The sequence below is a fragment of the Heterocephalus glaber genome, unplaced genomic scaffold (assembly GCF_053883595.1).
Source record: "Heterocephalus glaber isolate CG9 unplaced genomic scaffold, H.glaber_assembly_v1.0 deba00001509, whole genome shotgun sequence".
Taxonomy (NCBI): Eukaryota; Metazoa; Chordata; class Mammalia; order Rodentia; family Bathyergidae; genus Heterocephalus; species Heterocephalus glaber.
In genome coordinates, this window is record NW_028258325.1 from 18,087,453 (window position 1) to 18,107,369 (window position 19,917).

Sequence of the window (19,917 nt, forward strand, 5' to 3'; positions counted from 1 at the left end):
GGGTTTATTAGAATAAAAAGTTAACCCTTTAAGGAAGACTTGCAGTATTCTAATATCCTTGCTTCTTCCAGTCAAAAGATGAAAAACACTCTATACAATTTAAGCAAAGTGGAAAGAAAGTCAGGATCTGCCTTATCCACTGGATCCTGGGATCTTAGTAGCCATAGTTGTATGTGAATGCACCTTTTCCATGACAAAATAGTACTTTTTTACTTTTTATATTGATAAAATAATTGACAAATCTTATTACTGCTATAAAGTAGAAAAGAATCACTGGGAGTGCTCCTTATGTTATGTAGCAGAGTTAAATGCACTGTTGATAGCACTATCGCATTTTCAATATTTACAAATATTCTTTTCTCTCTAGAAGGTTTGGGTGCAGGGGCACGATATATTTATTCACCTTTCCTTGGTGGCAGGTTTGTGCTGTATCTTGATATACAAGTGACTGAGAGAGGAAAAGACCATCTGAAATCAGGGGAGAGAGGAGTGTTAATAATGTGTTCTCTGTCATTATGACCACCACCACCTACCAGGCGTGATGGACAGCCTACCAGTGAGACATGTGGTCATCTATCAGCTCACCTCACATGTAACCTGATGACTTACATAGGACCAGCGATTACATCCTATTACACATCTTTGAGAAATATCCAGTCCATCTCCTACACCGAATATTTAGCAGATTTCTTCCTAGGGGCAATAGCTTCTACTTGAAAATACTCACTTCCTGGGGTTAAGTTAAAAAATAGAGCTAATCCATTTGATAAAGTCCCATGTCACTTTTCACCTCTGAACGTTCATTATAGAAATCACCATGTCTGCCTTTATGAATTGAAAGAAGACAAGTAAAACCCAGGAGTTGCATATTTCCTTAGAGCTGAAATGCATCCATGAATATGGAAAAGCAGGGAGAGAGAGAGAGAGAATGGAATAGTAATAAGCAAGTGATATGTACTGATCTGAGAAACATGCCAGCAGTTTGGTTACGATAAATAAGAAAAGCAGAGGTAGATTTGAAACATTCGTTTCCCTTTATTAGCTCAGTGAGGCTGATGTGTACTGCACATTTAAAAAAAAATCACAGGAATTTTCATACAATGAATAAAACCACAACAATACATGTAGAATTGGCAGGTGGAAAAAAAGCCCAGCAAGGACTCAGCTAATCTCTCACTTTCCCTCTTCAGCATAGTTCAACCAACAGTATTACACTTTCACCTACAAATCTTAAAGTAGCTCCATCAAATCAGCAGTTCACATTATTGAAAATGTCTGTCACATAGGTACAAATTTAGAATCATCACATTATATTACATGGCTATTCTAGGTCATCTATAGATCAGGTCTTAGACTACAGTGATTGAAGTTCTCGTTACAGCCATCAAAAAGGACACATAATCATTACCTACTGTAAGCTCACATCTAAAGGCATGAAAAGGTTTCCTTTTTTCAACTGACCCAAACGTCATACCCCAGTAGTGCAAAGTTCCCTCTCTGCTGCTTTGAATGTTGACAGCCCAACACTTGTTCTCGGAGTCGTTTAGCAAAAATTGATTTTGTTGCATTGGAAGAATTATTCTGCTACATCTCTTTAAAAAACCCCACATTTCTAAAGCACCAGTTCGATTACCAAAATTGTAGATGTGGTACTTACCACAGCATGAAGGCAATGGCCCATGATCATCTAAAAATCCTACAGATCTATGCTGAAATTTGCCTCCAGTGATGATGGGGTGCACATGTTCATTTGAAATAGTCTCTCCCAAAAAATTAAAAAATAAAAGTAACAGAAACACAGCTTACATTTTGATGGGCTACCCACAGTGTCTGCATAAATTACAAAAGCTTCACTAACTGTAGATGTAATTTGAAGTTCATGGAGGAAATCTATCTTCATGGTAACAATATTTGTTAGGCCACAGGGGGATAAATTAATCCAAAACATGGAGTCTGTAGTGTTGTCTTTTGATAAGTAAGAAAAGAAAACCAAGTATTTCACTCATGTCAACAATCCAGGGCAAAAAGGAGAATGTATTTAAAACTGGATCACAAAAATTTAAAGGCAAAATAGAGAACACATCTGGTCCTTGAACACATAATAGGATTTACTAAATATTGATTTCTTAAAAATAATTTATTGCTCTTAATAGTCTTTATTATTCTACAACAGAAGATACTCGAAATTCAGAAAGAAAGACTGTAAACTTTAGTTTGGTGTTCACAAAGTTAAAATACCTGCATTTAACCTACAGAACAACAAGAATTAGGCGGATTAAAGATGTGTTACTGTTGTAACGCAGAACCTGTGAACAAGTTCTTTGATTTCATAGTATTTTTATTGCTTTCTATCTACTTAGAAATAAGAAGCCAAAAACTCAAGCAAGCATCCAACAGGACAGACAGTGGATTCACTCAGAACACAATATGCTGGTGATAAATGAATGCAGCTCTCAAAATTAGCTGCATCGGCCTGGGGGTGAAACCGATTTTGTAAGATCATGTTGGGTGAGAGAAAGGAAAAGAACGATTAAGTAGTAGGTATGTCATATCTTCCGGAAAAGTTATGTCAGCCAAACAGGACTCAAATCTGGGTTGAGAAACTTGAATACACACTCCAAACTTTAATGAATTCCATTCCAGGGACTCCACAATCAGATGAAATCCTGATGCTCAAAATGGAGGGGTTTTTTCTGAAGTTTTTTATTGAATTTAGCAGAAGCAATGTCATCAAGAACAACATCATGGTCACGTCAGAGGCCATGTTAGTGCAATAGCAACACTGCTTCTGCAAAAGCTGAATTTCCCAAAGGAAGAATTTACACTCCAACCTGACAATCGCCATGCATCCTAGGTAGAAAATTTCCACTGGCTTTATTATTTTCATCATCTCATAATTTATAATAAATAGGCTATCTGCAACTGATAAATATGTCTCTTTAGTAAACAAAGGAATGAAATATCAGTATTTATACAGGATGCATAACTGTAAAAAATACAGATAAATACCATCATCATACTCTGCCAAGGGAAAGAGATACTGGCTTCAAAGATAAGTCTTCAGACACACATTATTTTAAAAATCATACTGTAATTGTTACCTCAGCATTTTGTATCAAATTAAAATCACAAAAATTAAAACAAAACAGCATTTTAAAAAGATTTTTTTGACCTCTAGTTTCAAAACTACTGTTGATAGAGAAAATAAAAACATTTCTTAATGGTTACCCATTGAGAGACTTTACATAAAATCATGATATCTTCTAGAAAAATTTTAGATGAGAAAATTTCATTCCCCTAACAAATCCAGTGTATAAAACTTCAAAGAAAAACAAGCAACAAGAAAATGTGGAAAAATATCGCAGAAGTGGTTAATACCTTTAGGGGACTAGGATATTTTCGGACAAGATGCTTAGATCGAAGCTCACCTAAGAAGGGATGGATGTGCATAAAGCATCATTTTGTTGTAGTTGCACTCAACAGACACACACACTGTCTTTTGTTTTGTTTTGTTTTGTTTTTTTTACAATCAAATATATATAAGCAGTAAGTTCAGCTTCTAAATATGTTAGTGTACAATAATTGTTTCACCTCATAATTACATTTGAATATTCTTGATTAAGAAAAATTTAGCAGTTTTGAAAAGAAGGCTGCATTTACAGTGCATAGCTGTAACAAAAAAGAACATTGTTGTATCATATGTACATAAAATAAAAATACTCCATTTAACATCTGTAAATACTCAACTACATCAGAGAATGTAGCAATTACACTATCCGAACACATCCAGAGAGTTCTACTCAACTCTCATTAGCAATGTAACACCGCGTCTGCTCCTCACAAAGAATTGCCCAGCAAGCTGCACGCTTGACCACTGACAACGCTGTTAAAATTTGCAGTGGAAAGTCAACATTTTGGACATTTACATGGGTGTCAGGTCAAAGGATGAACTACAGAAACTTCAAACTCTTAGGAAAGTTTAGCATTCTGGTGGCCGCAGTATCCTCTCCCACCCAGATTCCATGGCAGAAAGGAAAAGGAAGAAAGAGAGAGAAGAAAGAGAGAGAAAGAAAGAAAAACAGGATATTAGTTCTATGGAACCTGTGGTTTCTTCAGGATTGTCAGATAACCATTAACGTTACGAGAGAAAGCTTGCTTCAGGTTGATTTTGCACTTTCTTAAAAAGCAGAGTAGGAGGCTGATGACTGGACATCAGCAGCTGTCATTTTAGGGTGGTTGGTTGGTGGTTGGTTGGTTGGTTAGTTTTCTTTCCATATATATATATATATATATATATATATATATATATATCCTTTTGAATAGAATATGAACATTTTGAAGTTCTAGGTTTTAAGTGTGTCTTCGTGGAACTGCTGCCATTTGAAGTGGTTTGCCTTGCAAGTTCTGGTCAGGTGCCCCCAGTCCACACACAAACAGACACACACACTTCCCCCAAACCAAATAAACACACATATACAACACACACACACACACACACACACACACACACACACACACACACTGTCACCAAGAGACTCCAGGGAAAGCAAAGCCAACACCCATGAATAAACATGTGCTTACTGGATATCATTCTGTCTCTTGCCTCTTCAGCAGCTGTGTTCATGTAAACCATTGTTGTTGTTGTTGTTCTTGTTGTTTGTTGTTGTATTGTTGTATCGTTGTTGCTTTGTTTTTGTACAGAGAGTGCAAAATAGGAGAACTCCCTAAGTATGACTTTGCAGTAGTCTGTCCAGGAAGGACGTGCAGTCTGTGAGGTATTCACCATCTCTCTGTCATCCTCCGCCGGGGAACATGTTACCTGCGCAAGCTTCTCTGAGCTTCTTTCAGTAAACTATCAAAATCCAGAGAGTCATACTTGCTCTTGGTGGAAGCAGGGTCAAAGTCATCTGAGTTTGAATCTGAAAGAAACCCAAGCCAGGTTAGAAGCACCTTTTGCTGATGGCCACAAGTGCAATCATTGCAGTTCAAGATTGCCTGATTCAACGGCCACTTGTCTAATCAATACACTTTAAAAAACAATGCCCAGATTTTCCTGCATACTACATGTACATAGGCAGAGGACAGAGTGGTGGAGCTTTCAAAAACATGTACCTATTGACTCATTTTAGATTGAACACTCCTGGGAGGCAGGCAGCACACACATCTTTCACCTCTTTCGCTAGACAATCACTGTCTTTTTGCCTCTAGCATGCTAAATGACTTGCTTAGGGTTCCTCAATAACCCAGATATGGAAGGACAAGTAGAAAGCAGAAGCAACTTTCCTATTCTATTGGGTTAGCTTCATTGAGCATGAAAGAGAGTTGAATGGAAAGAGAGAATCACTCCAGAACATCCCTTAATCCCCAACTGCTACCCTTTGAGGCAGAAGGGATACAAAATCAATCTCATCATCTATCCCAATATTTCTATCACCCCAGAAAAGCAGGTGTAAACTCTCCCCAAATTAGAAGCTCTAGAGAAATACTTCCCATCCTGAGATAGAACTTTCAGCTTCTTTGCTCATCAATAGGAGAGAATAAATATGCAGTTATAAATTATACTCTGCTCTTTCTTGGAAACTTAAATTAGTCCAAGTCATGTTTAACCATATGCCACATGCTACTTTAAGTGACCCTTAGTAAAATAGATGCGCTTTAGAAATGTTGGATACAAAGTTCAATTCTGTTAACTTCTGATTTTTCTTCATTGACATCTATAAAAAAGTCAAATATTTCTTATTGGTCTTGCAAGTGGGGAGAGTGGCATAGAAGTGTAATCAGAACCCATTTGCAAATCCACTCATTCTTTGGAAAACATTTATTTGAAAGAAAACAAGCATTCCCGCAACACATTGATAATTGTAATAAAATATAAGGATTCCCATGTTTTTTCCCAGAGGAAGTTATAATAGAAATGCTCAGTGATAAAAGAATGTAAAGTAGATAAAAGGAAAACGCAATCATTCACACAGTGAAAAGTGTTGTGCAGAAAACACTGCTACTGCAAGCTCTCCAGCACCAGCATTCTGTTCTGTCCCCCAACCTTCAATCAACGTTCACTGTCTGAGATCTAATGGCAAAGAAACTCTTTGACTTATTTTTTTCTTTCATTTCTACCATTCCGTGTCTAGTGACTTTCTTCCAGCAAGTTTTTCCAGGTAAGAACAATGATTATAGTCTTCTACAGACATTAAAGTTACCATGATTTCTTCAAATCTACCTTAAACAGATAATTCTTAAATGATTCTAGCATCCACCTTTCTCCTCTTGGCCTAATGAGTGCTTATATTACTACAGCTTCAGAGCAGCTGGTGTTCAAATCAAAATCTTTGTGCAGAGACAAAAAATAAATAATGTCTAGCATGGTGTGAGTGATTATTTTGAAATCAGAATTTTATTTGCATTATAGATCGGTTGGAATATTCTCCCAGTGACCATAGCCTATATGACAAAAGGCTGTACAGAACCATCAAGAATATGTGCATATATCTTTCCTTGGAGGGAATACTGAAAATGATTAATTTTTCTAACTTTGGATTATTCAAAGTGAAACTTATAATGTCATTGTTTCTGTCTTCCATTGTCAAGTATTGATTATAATGCAATAAGCAGTTTGCAAGAGCTTCTTAACTATGAAAGAGCGTGTGCCTATGCATCCACTTGCACAAGCACATTGTGTGACTCAGGAAACCTATTTACTGCATGAAACAGAAAGTAATCACATTCAGTTTCTGAAGCAATCACATTCACCACCACATTCTCTTCCCTTAACATGAAGATGTTGAAACACATTAAAATATAAGAAAAATGTTATGACTACCTTGTAACTGCTATTTTTCAAAAAGAAATGGTTATAAATAATGATAACATATTAATAGAAACAAATCATATCACATTTGTACTAGCACCTACAAGTATGCATGGCACAAAGTAGATACTCAAACTAATGTTTTTCAAATGAATATACTAATTTCAAATATCCCCATGTTTTCAAAACTATGGTTGAAAATATTTGTGCTGGGATCCGAGAGTGATTTATCAATAAATGGCAAGGGTATTTGTAAAGTTATATATACATACATATTCAAGATATTGATGATACAATACTTTTTAATTAATAAAGAATTTATGATAAATGTAGCATTATTTCATTTTTCTTTTCTTTTTTTTTTGGTACCAGGGATCAAACTCCGGTCCTTGCGCTTGTGATGCAGGCGGCAAAACCACTGACCTAAATCCGCGGCCCTCATTTTTCTTTTATGCTGAAACAAAAGTTCTACATCATAACTCATTCCTGGTCAAAACTACTATTCATAATATGGACCAGTTCTTCTATTCCAATCCTACTTCCAATATAGTTTCTCTATTTTTCTTCTTTAATATTATTTGTCAATTTTTAAAATGAACATTGGTTTATAAGAGAAAACAGAAAAACACATAGAATAAAGATTCCTATTAAACTAGCCTCAAATCCTTACTTCACCCTGGTATCCTTGACCAAGTCATATTAAACTTTCAGCTTATTTATAAAACTAGCTCATGAGTAGCAGGTGAAATCATTATGTTTTACTCTAATAATATTATAGTAACCATTAGCTGTTTTCAATAATACAGAAATAGGATGTGTGAGCTAATTTCATTTAGAGGAGCAAATAAAAACAGGAAAATAATTGGTGACTCTGTCTAAAATAATAGGCCACTTTAATGTCTCAGTGAAATTAATCTGTACCACATCCTTTTTATTTTGCTCTTCATATACATCTAAGTTCCCAATCCCTTCAAGAGTACAATATATTCTTAAACTCACCATGCTAAGTGTCTGTGTGTGCTCTTGCCCTTCAGGAACAAAAACAGCACACGTGAGGATTCCACTGAGTTCCAAAACTAGATCCTGGTGCTCATCCTTCTGTTTAAAAACATCTCTAAGTTTCTGATTTTTCATTTCTACTATTTTAATTATAATCCTAGCCATTTATTGATCACCTATATTAAGCCAGTCACTACACTAAGAACATCACAATAATCACAACAACATTGTAACACTTTTTACAAAGGAAGACTCAGAAGCTCATGGAGTTGAATTGTTTGTCTGAGATGAGATCAGTGAAGGCCAAGTTACCAACCCAGGTGCTCAGGATTCCAAAGCCAGTGCTCTTTTTCACTCCACTATGCCTACAGTCAGAAAAAGAACCTCATCCCACCACTACAGAGCTTGAGGGAACTGGAAAATCCCATGCTTCCACAATGCACACCAAACATACTTTTCAGAAAATGCAGGGTGAGTTTAGCAATGGCAAAGTCTCTATTGCTGCTGGCTAGGCAGGGAGATAATGAGAAGGGAACATTCTTCTTAGAAATATTTCAGGGAGGTGCCAGTTCAATTTGGAAATACCATCCAATCCTCCCTCTGCCATGATGAATCGTGATCTAAAGGCCCCTCTAGGTAGCTTATTTTAAACTCTAGATGTTGTGAGAGAGAAGAAATACCCTGGCCTTCATTACCGAAGAAAATAAGTCAAATCAGCTCAAGACTTCAATCTGTCTTGACTGTTTTTATCAGCCAACATTTGAACAAATGACTTGCCACATTTTATATTTTCATCCCTAGGCTTCTATCTCTCTACCAGTCAGCTGCCTCTCCCCTGCTTCACACTATCTATTTAGCTTGTGAAGTGAATTATAGCATATTCCCTCTGAACAATGCACACCACCTAAATCAATTACTCCAGGAAGACATCACTGTGTTTAAAAGGGAAAAAAGAAATCCTCATAGCTGATACTCATTTCTGTCTTTACACCATGCCAGTGCAATGGCACAAAGATATCTAGTAATGCTGAGGAACAAATGCATGTTAATTTTATTGCTAGTATAAATTAATTTAAAAACTATGTCATATACACAAGGATTTGCTAGTTTCTCTCCTCACTTGTTCTTCAAAGAATTAAAAGGTTTATCATACACACATTAGATAAGGAGTGACATGTAAAGAAAAAAATTAGAACTGGAAAGGAAATTAAGATGTCTATTGTAGCATTATTTATAATTCAAAAAAATTAAAAACTAATACCTGCCTAGCCATAATGGAACAATTAAGTATAGCCATACAATTTATCCAACAAAATACTGAGCAGACATTAAAACTGTTGATGAATCATTTTTAACACTGTGTATCACAGCAGTAAATGAATTTATATAATAATGTTGAGAAAAGTAGAATTTAATATATACATATTCATATGACCTCATCTATAAGAAAGTACACATACCTAGATAAAAGGTAACTCATTTACTTAGTAGCAATGGCTATCTTTGAATGATAGGTTTATAGGTAATTTTGCATTTCTTCCTAATACTGTTTTATTTTCCAAATGTTACTTCTTGAGTCTGTATCATTTTTTAACAGGCAAAACATATATTTATGTATGTTTCATTTTAATTATCTGTAAAATTAGGAAGATAATATTAACATTCACCTCCTCATTTGGTAACCAAATGAGAAAACATTTCAAAGCTCTAGCACAGGGTCTAGTATGTCAAGACAACAAATAGTAGATTTTATTTCTTTGCTTCTAAAGAAAGTAAGTATAGAGTGAGTTAGAATATGAAGTCTTGCTTTCTCCTCACAAGTTGTATTTCATGGAAAATTATAATATTTTTGATGGTTTGTGAAATAATAAAAAAGAATAAGACCTTTGCGTAGTCTGGTCCATAAAACAATGATGGCAGTGCAATGGTTTATACAAAAGGATTCAAGGTAGGCAGAAAGAGGAAAAACAGATTACAGGCACATAGACAGAAAACGTAAATACATGTAGATAAACACAATACACCATACACATACACACAACTTGTGCACATGCTAAACACAATAACACACACACACACACACTCACAGAGTAGAATATCAGTACCTATGCAGCCAGAGGATTTACTTCTGTGCTTCATTGCTAACCCTGAACTATTTACCCTTGCAATTGGCCCATTCATTTAAAAGAAAATCTGTGTTCAAATGTTCCCTCCAGTAAAATATAATGACGAGTCAACCCTAGGTGGTCTCATTTTGAGCTCTACGCTATGGATTCCTCATTCTATGTACAAAAAATCCATACCTAAGTCTGCATAGTTAGACTTGAAAAATTGCTTGCGTCCACAAAAGTACAGCTCGAAGTCCATTTCGTTCGACCTGCGCAAAGTATATCCATTTTCAAGAGCAGCAAAAGCGTCACAGGTATAACGATAGGTGATGAAACCATAGCTGTCTCTGCCATGGACAAAGAGAAATTCAGACTGTTGAAGAAGTATTAACATATAGGACTGTAACCCTTTCTACCTGGGGAGACTTCATCAGTACCAATGCCTGAGCCACTACATCCATTTATCAGTATGATTGTCCTGTCAAGCAGCTAAATACTTATTTCTGGGACAGGAAATCTCAACTAGAAAGATTAATAAATGGGGATGAAAGAAAATAAATAAGGTTCTGAACTCAACGTGTCATCTGTCAAAGCACTTACATTGGCAACTCCCATCCCAGCAATCTTAGGGCCATAATTTTTTACATACGTCAGCTTCTAAACAAGAAATAATCTTGAAGATTCTCACCCATCATCCCGCAGATTTACTGTGCACTCCTCAATTTCACCAAAAACTTCAAAGCGGTCCCTCAGTTCTGTCCGTGTTGTGTCAGGTCTGATTTTATCGATGTAAATCACACGGCGCTCTTCCTGGGGGGGGGGGGGGAGTAAGGAGAGTTTTCTTCTAGTTCTAGAGACAGGAAAGAAGATGTTGTTCTGGAAGTACCCAGAAATGCACAAGCATGCAGAAGTGGACGTCACCAAGCTGGCAACCCATGCACCATACCCAGGGCGACTGCTCCTCAATCACACTTCATTCACTCTCCATTGCTTCAGTACTGATGTCTTCGTTCTCACCTATGCATTCTGCTCTGTACCTCTACTTTCTCCTACTTTTCCTGACCACTCTGTTCTCCCTTCACATGAACTTTTATGTGTTAGAAAAGAAGTCTATGCCAAGTATTTTAACGAATACATGCAAAATATTTGAACACTTGAGATCCAATTATTAATCTTCAAAATTGGTTCGACACTGACCTGGCATTCAAAGCTAGTTAATTTGTCATCGACACACAATTCTAATCAGGAGATACTCAAATTCTGACATCCTTAAAAGAGAGGGTCTTAAATTCTAGTATACATGGAAACGACTTGGTGTGCTTGTTTAAAATGAAAATTATTGGAGTTTATCCTAGCTGTACAATAAAAAAGAATTGGAAGACAAGGTTCAACAGTCTTCATTTCTAACAAGCACACCCCAGTGATTCTGACACAGGTGGTCCAAAGACAATAATTTGAGAAATGTAGTCTTAAAATATAGGCCATTTTAAACCATGGGTCTCTGAAGAATAAGAGCTAAATAAAAGAGGCTATAAATTTCACTTTGCCCGTAGATCTACTTTTATTTTAGGAACAGACTAGGGGGGGTGTGGCGTCAATTTCACAAGTGAAGTCAGTATCATCATAATCTGAAAATCATCAGCAATTTATAACCTACAAAATATGAGAAGACTATTTTGTAGCCCAAAGACAGACTCCTTTTTTAAAAATCAGGTGTGCATTCTTAGTGTATGAAGCAATCTTTTTTTTATTATTATTTAAGAAGACAAGGCTGAAGGGGAAAAAGCTTTTCAAAACTCAGAAAAGATTACCTAAGAGCACAGGAGTTAATGTAAAGAATACACTTACCAACTACTCTATATGTGCATTGAAGATAAACAAAAAGAAAATGAAAAGTTAAACTGAAGTGGACAAAGAAACAGCCTGCCCGACAGTTTTCTCTGGATGTGTTGAGAGGCCCATGCTAGGATGGTCTACAAATTAGTTTAGGGTTAACACAAAGGGATAGCCTACATTTATTGAGTGTCTTCCCTTCTCATGGCCCCAGGGTTAGCAAAGAGTGAGCACTCAATATGCACTTGTGAAATGTAACTGAGCGACTCACAGACTCTTCAACTTCCTAGATGATCTTCTCATCCATGCCTATCATGTTTGATCAGATGCAACAATGCTGTTTCTTTCTTTTTTTTTTTTTTTTTGGTACCGGGGATCAAACTCGGGTCCTCGCACTTGCGCAGAAGGCGGCAAAACCACTGAGCTAAATCCCCGGCCCGACAATGCTGTTTCTAATTCTGTCAGAGAAATGAGTTCCTCTGAGTGCCACACACAATCAACCTGACTTACCCCCTTAGGTTGGCTTCCCAAGGCATCTCAAATGGGACCAACATTGCCAAAGCAAACTCCAGATTCACCTCTCCCCAGCTAGTCCTATCCTCATGCTCTCCTGTCACGTAACACCATCTGGCCAGTTTTTCCAGAAAAGAAATCTGCATGCCTCCCTCTGTATCTTGTCCACTGAGTCCACTTGAGTTTTACCTCCTCATCTCTCTCTAACCTAGCTCTTTTTTTCTCTCTCCCCTTAGCCAAGCTGCCAGCTTATTGGCCTACTAGTGTTACAGCCTTGTAACTTGACTCAACTGTGTCCATGATTTCCCTCCTCTAACCTGTTCTTTCACTCCAGGCAGAAGAGTCTTTGCTGAGGAGACAGGAATCTAATTGTGCCAATTCCATCTAAAATATTTCAATGACTTCTTGTATCTTTTAGCAAAACACAGAAATCATAAATGAGACCTGCTGGGCACACCCCACGAGGTCTACTCCTGACTCCATCATGGGCTTTTTCTCCCACCTCTCAGTCTTTATTTGCCTCTAGTTTCTGGCACACTGGGCTTTAATCAGTCCTCAGTAAATACTATATTCCCTCCTTTCTAAGGCCTTTGCACAAGCTCTTCCTTCACTGCCTGGAACAGCCTCCTCACACTGTATCCCCAAACTTCTCAATGCATGATCTAGGATTACATTAAGCTCAGTAATCCTTTCATTTCTGAGACTTGAGATGAAGTCAGACTTCCTATTAGCTGCTCTCATAGAAAACTCTATTTCTCTTTTGCAGTTCTATGCCTAATTATAATTAAGTAACTAATACTTTCTTTATCTTTCAATGTCTAATACCATAAAAGCTTCGTGAAAGTGGAGGCTATATCTTTCCTTTCCACTATTCTATTTTAAGGAAAACTGAAAAAGAATCTCAATAAATATTTGCTAAAAAAAATCAATCAACTGCTAATCAATTAATCATTTTTAACATTTTCTATCTCCTTCATTACATCGAAGATGCCTAAGTATGACCTTACTCCCTGAGCTGCTCCAACAGGAAGGAAAATGAAATCTGGCTACTGTGTATTATAGGAAAACTCTTCTCCAGGTCCCCTTCCTCAGGTAGCTCAGCTGAGAGAATTAACAAAGGGAATCTACATGCTTATGCATCGGAAGTGTAGAATAGCTACGTGTTTTCAGGGTCTCACTCACAAAAGTCACCTCTAGAAATCAAAACGTATACTCCTGAAACAGCTGATGAAACAATTCCTCTGACAATAGCTACCTGCCCACACAACTGACCAGATGAAGGAGCACAAATAGATCAAGCTGCCTGAGTCACTTCCATGTACATTGTATGTCTCCACTGAAGGTGGCAATTGTGCTGTTCCAGAGCACCCACTCTCCTGGCAGTCAACAAATAGAAATGGATGGTGAGGCTAATGCTGGAGCAGAGCTGCGTGCATTAGCAAGGGAATCATAACACCACATTCCATTCCATTCCGTTTATGCATCCTGCTACAGCCAAACAGCCAAATGCGACGGGACTGTTATCTAAACTTAAAACTTCCTGGCACCTGCTTGCATGGGTGTTATGGATTTTTTTTAATGAGCCTTTTAGGAAAGTTACTACTGTATAGAGGGAAGGGAGAGGAAAATGTAGAAGAGAAAGAAATTGAGCCATAGCAAAGAAATTGCTCAGCTATCATTATGGGAATACACACAGCCTATGTATTCAAGGAAATTTGAAGTTAAAGCTAAAATCGACCATATGTACACCCATATGCAGACATATTGGGACAGTTTTTGAATTGCAGCTTTATACAAAGTGGTATGCCACAATGATCCCACACAAAAAAGATAAACTAGAGGACCTTTCAGCACAGATACTGATACATTCTGCAGTACAAAGACGATACAATGGAGAAAAATAAGAAATCAAAGAGCTGTTGTTTTACCATTGCTCAAAGTATCTTTCAGTCTACCATCTCATTTTATAAAACACAGGAATGGGGCCATGTCTCCGTACATTACAAAGAGCAGAGAGTAAACACATGATGAAATTCTCATTTGAAAAAATTATTGAAGTGCTTTGTTTTCCAAGTGCTAAAAATGAAAATAGAAGGCATCTGAAGGTCTAGAAGGTGAAGACAAACATCTTTCCAAGATTGGCCAAGATGTCTAACAAAGAACCAATTCATTTTAACATGTTGCAGTTGCATTAGACAGATGAATAGATTTCATATCTTTTAAAAACCTTAACATTTGCAGCCAATTTTTCAAGACATTAATTTCTAAACAGGAGATGAAAGGGAAAGAAATCAAAATGCTTAATAACATTTCCAACTTCTTAAAGGCTTGAAGGAACTCGAAACCTTTGGAAAAATCTCCTTGAAAAATGATTTTCAGACCAGTTTTCACTATTGAGGGGGATGGAACATTCATCAAATAACTTTTAGCTTCAATTTTCACAAAAGCTAGTTTGCTGATGGTTGGATAATAAAATTGAAGAATTGTGTAGCATTAACAGGTACAGTAAATCCTCATTATACCAAAACACAGGAGATAAATAAGGAAAAAAACCTCAGTGAATTGACTGACTTTGCATTACCAAAATGTTTACCAAAAAGAGCATAGAGCCTCCAGTTCACTAGGGAAAACAAACAATGGTTGTTTCTCATCAAATAAGAAGCTACTTTAGGTAAAAGGGGTTGACTAAGAAAAGACAGAAAACAATAGGGAGATTAACATTTAATGAACTTTATATAGGCCAAGTACTCTGTTTGATGGTTTTTAGTGAATTATCTCACTAAAATGTCCTATAATGCCATGTACCAACAAGGAAGAGCTTTGTATAAATTTTGGTTCCCAGAACATTTATTCTACATTTCCATGTCAGATAATATAAAAAGTCTTCCTTCTGTGCTAAGGAAACTATACGTCAACCTTGACAGTGAAAGATTTATGTTAATTTCCAGATTAGTCGCAATGTGACTTCCTCAAAAATTCCCAAGATAGGGCTGGTAGCATAGTAGAAAAGCATGTGCTTAGCATGTGCAAGGCTCTGGGTTCAACTGTTGCAAGAAAAAAAGAAATCCCAAGACATTCTGAATACCCTGGACAATGCATGGTGTACCAAGATAGTCTTACTAATAGAAAAAGCAGGAAGTAAATGGTTATGGGGAGATTATGAATGGACAGAAATACCAGAATTCTAAAATATGCTTCAAAATATTTTTTTTTCTTCTTGCTCCTAATATTGATTAAACACAATGAATTCAGGAGGCATGCAATGAATGTCTGCTACTAGGGGAAGTTCTTAGAGAAGAAACAAATTTATAGCATTCAGTTTTCCAAAGTTACCCCTATCTGAGTACTACTCAGGAATCTTCCTGCTTAGCATCTACGTCTAATGTGAGTAAATTCTGGCTGTTCTGCTTAAGAAATGACGTGTAGGTAAAGCAAATAAAAATACTGGTAAACCAGAAACATGAAAGCTATAGCTTGAAAATATGGATAATTTCCTTTTAAAAAGCTTTACTGAAGCATAATTGGTAGATAAAAAAGTGAAAACATTTAATGTCTACATTTTGATGAATTTGGACATTTGTATGTATCCACCATTATAATGGTACTAAATTTGTATCTGTCATCTCCAAAAATGTCCTTGTGTTCTCTTGTGGGGTTTTGTTTTCCTGTCTCTGTCTCTGTGTCTTTCTCCCTTTGTCATTGTCTCTGTCTTTCTCTCTGCTCTCTGTCTCTCTCTGTCTGTCTGTCTCTCTCCCTCCCCCTCACCAGCCTCCTCTGTCTGCAAGAACACATAACATAAGATCTGTCTTTTTTACCTAACTCAGAAGATACACTGCCATATCTAACTATAGGGATGATGTTGTGCACTGGTCTCTAGAACTTGTTCATCTTGCCACAAAGCTGAAAATTTCCAAATACTCAGTTTAAAATCAGTATATAACATACACCCACCCACATGAAATGTCTCCTTCAAAAGTCTTGAATACCCCAGCAGCACAAAAAAGGCTTGAATAGAAAACTGATTCAATTAATTTATTGTTTCCAGAAGAATAACTGAAAAATTATGTAATTTTTCTGTCTCATTTGCAAAGAGTACATCATCATCAATGATGATGCACTTCTCCTGGCTCCCAGGCTGCATACTGACCGGCAGAGAAGAACAATGAAATGGCACAGTTATTGCCCATGCACATCTGGGTTTGGTTTTAAGCATTGAGCCATATCATAATGTCTAGATCTGTCCTTTAAATTAACATCTCATTATCATGTTTTCTGGCAGGAAACTGTACAGATTGCAAATGGAGTTGGACTTAAAATTCAACAAGAAATTAAAGCAGTGACAGTTTAGACATTAAGTACTAAATTCTGCAGAGTCCCACTATAATCTGAATTATTTCAAGTTTCAGGGACAAAGAAAGGCAGAGTGAATTGGTTTCTGAGAAAAATTTTAGGTAGGAATTGTATGAAAGTAGGTCTGAAACAATGGTGATAGTCCATCCTAATAGATGATGCTTTTAGTAATTACTGATTATTAGTGTTCTTTTAGCTTTCTGATCCAATGCACTCACATTGGGCTCTATTAAGACTTCTAGAGCCCCAAGCAATGAAATAGTTACAGACTTCCTATACCACTTTTTTTCTTATGGAACTCAAAATAAATGCAACAGAGCCCATAAGACAGAAAACACTGATTTTTGTCAAATAGCAATGATTATATTGCTAATGCTTTTTAAAAGATTTCCTTTTGGACCCTTTGTTTTGCTGGTTCCCTAAGTATATGATTACTCTCATCAACAGTTAATCTAACATCACCTCCAACATATTTTAAGTGTAATTTGCTACTTATTACTCACTTTATGGTTGTCTAAAACATTGAATGAAAGTTACCTCTCCAGCCAATTTAGGTGGCATGTCCCAGCTTCCTTAGCTACTTTATGAATGAATTTTTAAACAAATCTAGTCAAATGAGTCAAAAATCATTGCATGTATCCCTGTGCTCAAGTCCATAAAAATGTATTTTGCCAGTGCATTATGGCACTAGAAAGCAGATCATTTGGAGAAAGGAAATCAATCAAAAATCTTCCTGTGGGTTAAGTTCATTAAATAGTTCTACTATGCCTTGAAGACAGATTTCAGAATCTTTAGCATGAGTTAGAGGACCCTTAAGAATCAGCCTTCCACTGAACCCTCTTGACTTATTTTTTAACCCTTCTTGTGCCCTGGTATTGTAGTTAAGTGAGCAGCAGTCTCCCAAGACATCCAAATATTTTCCCGAGACTTAGGCTGTATAGCTTCTGCCTCAAACGGCAATGCTCAATAAAATTAAAATGCAGCATATATAATTTTAAAATTTCTAAGAGCCATATTTAAATAAGTAAAAAAGAAACTGAAAATTTAATACTAATATAATTTATTTAGCTCAATAGATCTACAATATTATCACATCAATTTGTGATTGATATAAAATATTAACTAGATATTTTTCATTATTTTTTATACTGTCTTTAAATCCTAGTCACAAAGTGTTATCTTAATTCTACCTAGCCAAACTAGCCATGTGGTTAATGGTTACCATATTGGACATTGTCAATGTGGAAAATCTTTGCTCTCCCTACCTTTACAATTCAGATCATTCTTACTCTCACTGGAGATGCCCTTGCTCATTTCCAGGTCTAGATATCTATCCATTTGCCAGCACAGTATTGTAGATGGACCCTCTGACAGTCCATTGATCACAGTGCATTGCCTCTTCATACATCTTTAACTGCCAGTGCACTTGAAGCTCTCTGAACCTGGGGACCAAGTCTTACCTAATTTTAGATACCAATCACCTGGAAAACATTCACCACAAAAAGAGTTACAGGTTTTCATTTGTATTAATTGTTCAGGTGGGAACAGGTTCAACATAAAGTCCTGGTTCTTTACTAAGCACTTAGAATCTATAATAGCTATAATATGCCATATTAAAAGGCTTGGTAAACTATATGGCATTATATAAATGTGAGTTATTATAATTATTGAATAGGCCATTAATTAAATACAACAATATTAGAAAAATGGAATTTTTAATTTTCATTAGTCTTTGTAAGTGTTAAGTAATGATACTCTGGTAAATCTTAATATCACAGCTCATTTGAAAGTTGAGAAAAATGAGAGAAAGTGTTGTAATTTGTACAAGGCTTTTGACTCAGGCTTAGAGTCAAAGTTGAGTGGTAGGAAACAGAATTTTAGTGGAGCTGTTCAATTACTTCTCCCTTCTTTTTTCTTTTTCCTTGAGTGCCTGTGATTAACAAACCTCTCATTTAACCTTTTTCCTCCAGCTGGTAACTGTTGGTTAATGCTCACTTTTTACTCCATTAGTCAGCTCTTTTTCAAAATTTTGTTGATGTTAGTGGGTTTTCTTAAAGGCACTGTAGAAATCCAATCTTTATAGTGAAAAAATAATTTCCCTAAGCCTAGGTTAGCTTATATGCAAGCTATGGCAAATGCTACTTTTTAACTGAACTCTTAGCATCTAGCATAGACAGCAGGTGCAATGAACCAAAGAAATGCCATAGCTGATTGATTATCCCTGGCTCCCTGGAGCTCCATGTTGAGGAAAACACCAAGCCTCTGTGGGACTGATAAGGGCAGAGATCTGTGATTGATTAGGAATGTCTGCCATGGGCCTGTACTGAATGTTGACAATCACAGCATCTCATCTTTGTCATCCAAGGTCTAGGTAGATAAGCAGCAGTAGGGAGCTGGGTTAAAGTCTACTTATTAGCAGCTACTGAAAAAGTATTGACTTTCAGAAAACAAGTAAGTTTCATATAAGGTGGATTTTTACATGGAAAGATCAGCACTGTCTATAATATGTCAAGTGAATATAATACCATGTGGTAAATGGTGCTATAGTCCATAACAGGTTATTGAGAATTCATAAAAAATGTGGATATGTCAACCACCTACTTAGGTATTGACCTCCATCATAAGTAAGAAATGACGACTTTCTAAGCCAATCATCCTCTATGGCCCGCTTTAAATCTGACACAAACCCAGGCTCTTCATGGACAACACAATCCTCATGTCTGCCAAAAAGATGAAAACTGAAACCAAACAGCAATGTCTCCTCCTTTTTCAGGCGGGAAAACAAGCAACTGGAAATGGAGCAAAACCCATCCTCTGTCCAGATGAAACCAGTACCCAACCAAATAAATCTGTACTCTCTTCATTTTTCAAAACAAGCCTTGGAAACAGTAATGAACTTCAAAATGCAACTATAATCAAAAATATACTGACTTAACATATTTTTCCAATAAACTTTTCAGAGGCACTGAAAACATATTGATATTTTAAAGCCAAAAGGCTGAATAGTGCCTATTTTAACAAAGCCTTAGCTTTAGTTTATTTTCTAATCTACCAAAAAAAAAAAAAAAAAGAAAACAAAAGAAAAGAAAAAGCACACAGAAAAAGAGCAACCCTCCGTTAAAGAAAAAGTTAGCTCCATGCTGCTTACAATTGCCTTCTGCCTCTGCCTCTCCCTCTGTTTGGCCCTTTCAGATTCCCGCTTGTCGTACTCTTTCCGGTATTCTTCCCTCTTCAGCCTTTCATGCTGATATGCCTCGTAGCTGTCATACCTGGGAAACATAACTTCATCATTAAATCAACCACCTC

The 19,917-nt window shown here is 36.5% G+C and overlaps 1 protein-coding gene across 4 annotated transcripts in view; it reads right to left on the bottom strand.

The window, feature by feature from the left end:
* Positions 1-1,011: 1,011 nt before the first annotated feature.
* The window catches only part of Ppargc1a (PPARG coactivator 1 alpha), a 638,292-nt gene continuing 619,386 nt past the window's right edge, over positions 1,012-19,917 (bottom strand). For all 4 annotated transcript variants that reach the window (XM_013073084.3, XM_087187407.1, XM_021260219.2 and 1 more), the window contains 4 exons: positions 19,760-19,880; positions 10,604-10,725; positions 10,111-10,262; positions 1,012-4,919 (listed from right to left, as the gene is read on the bottom strand). In XM_013073084.3, the coding sequence (XP_012928538.1) occupies positions 4,816-4,919; positions 10,111-10,262; positions 10,604-10,725; positions 19,760-19,880 (499 nt within the window). In that variant the 3' untranslated portion in view covers positions 1,012-4,815. The remainder of the gene's footprint in view (positions 4,920-10,110; positions 10,263-10,603; positions 10,726-19,759; positions 19,881-19,917) is intronic.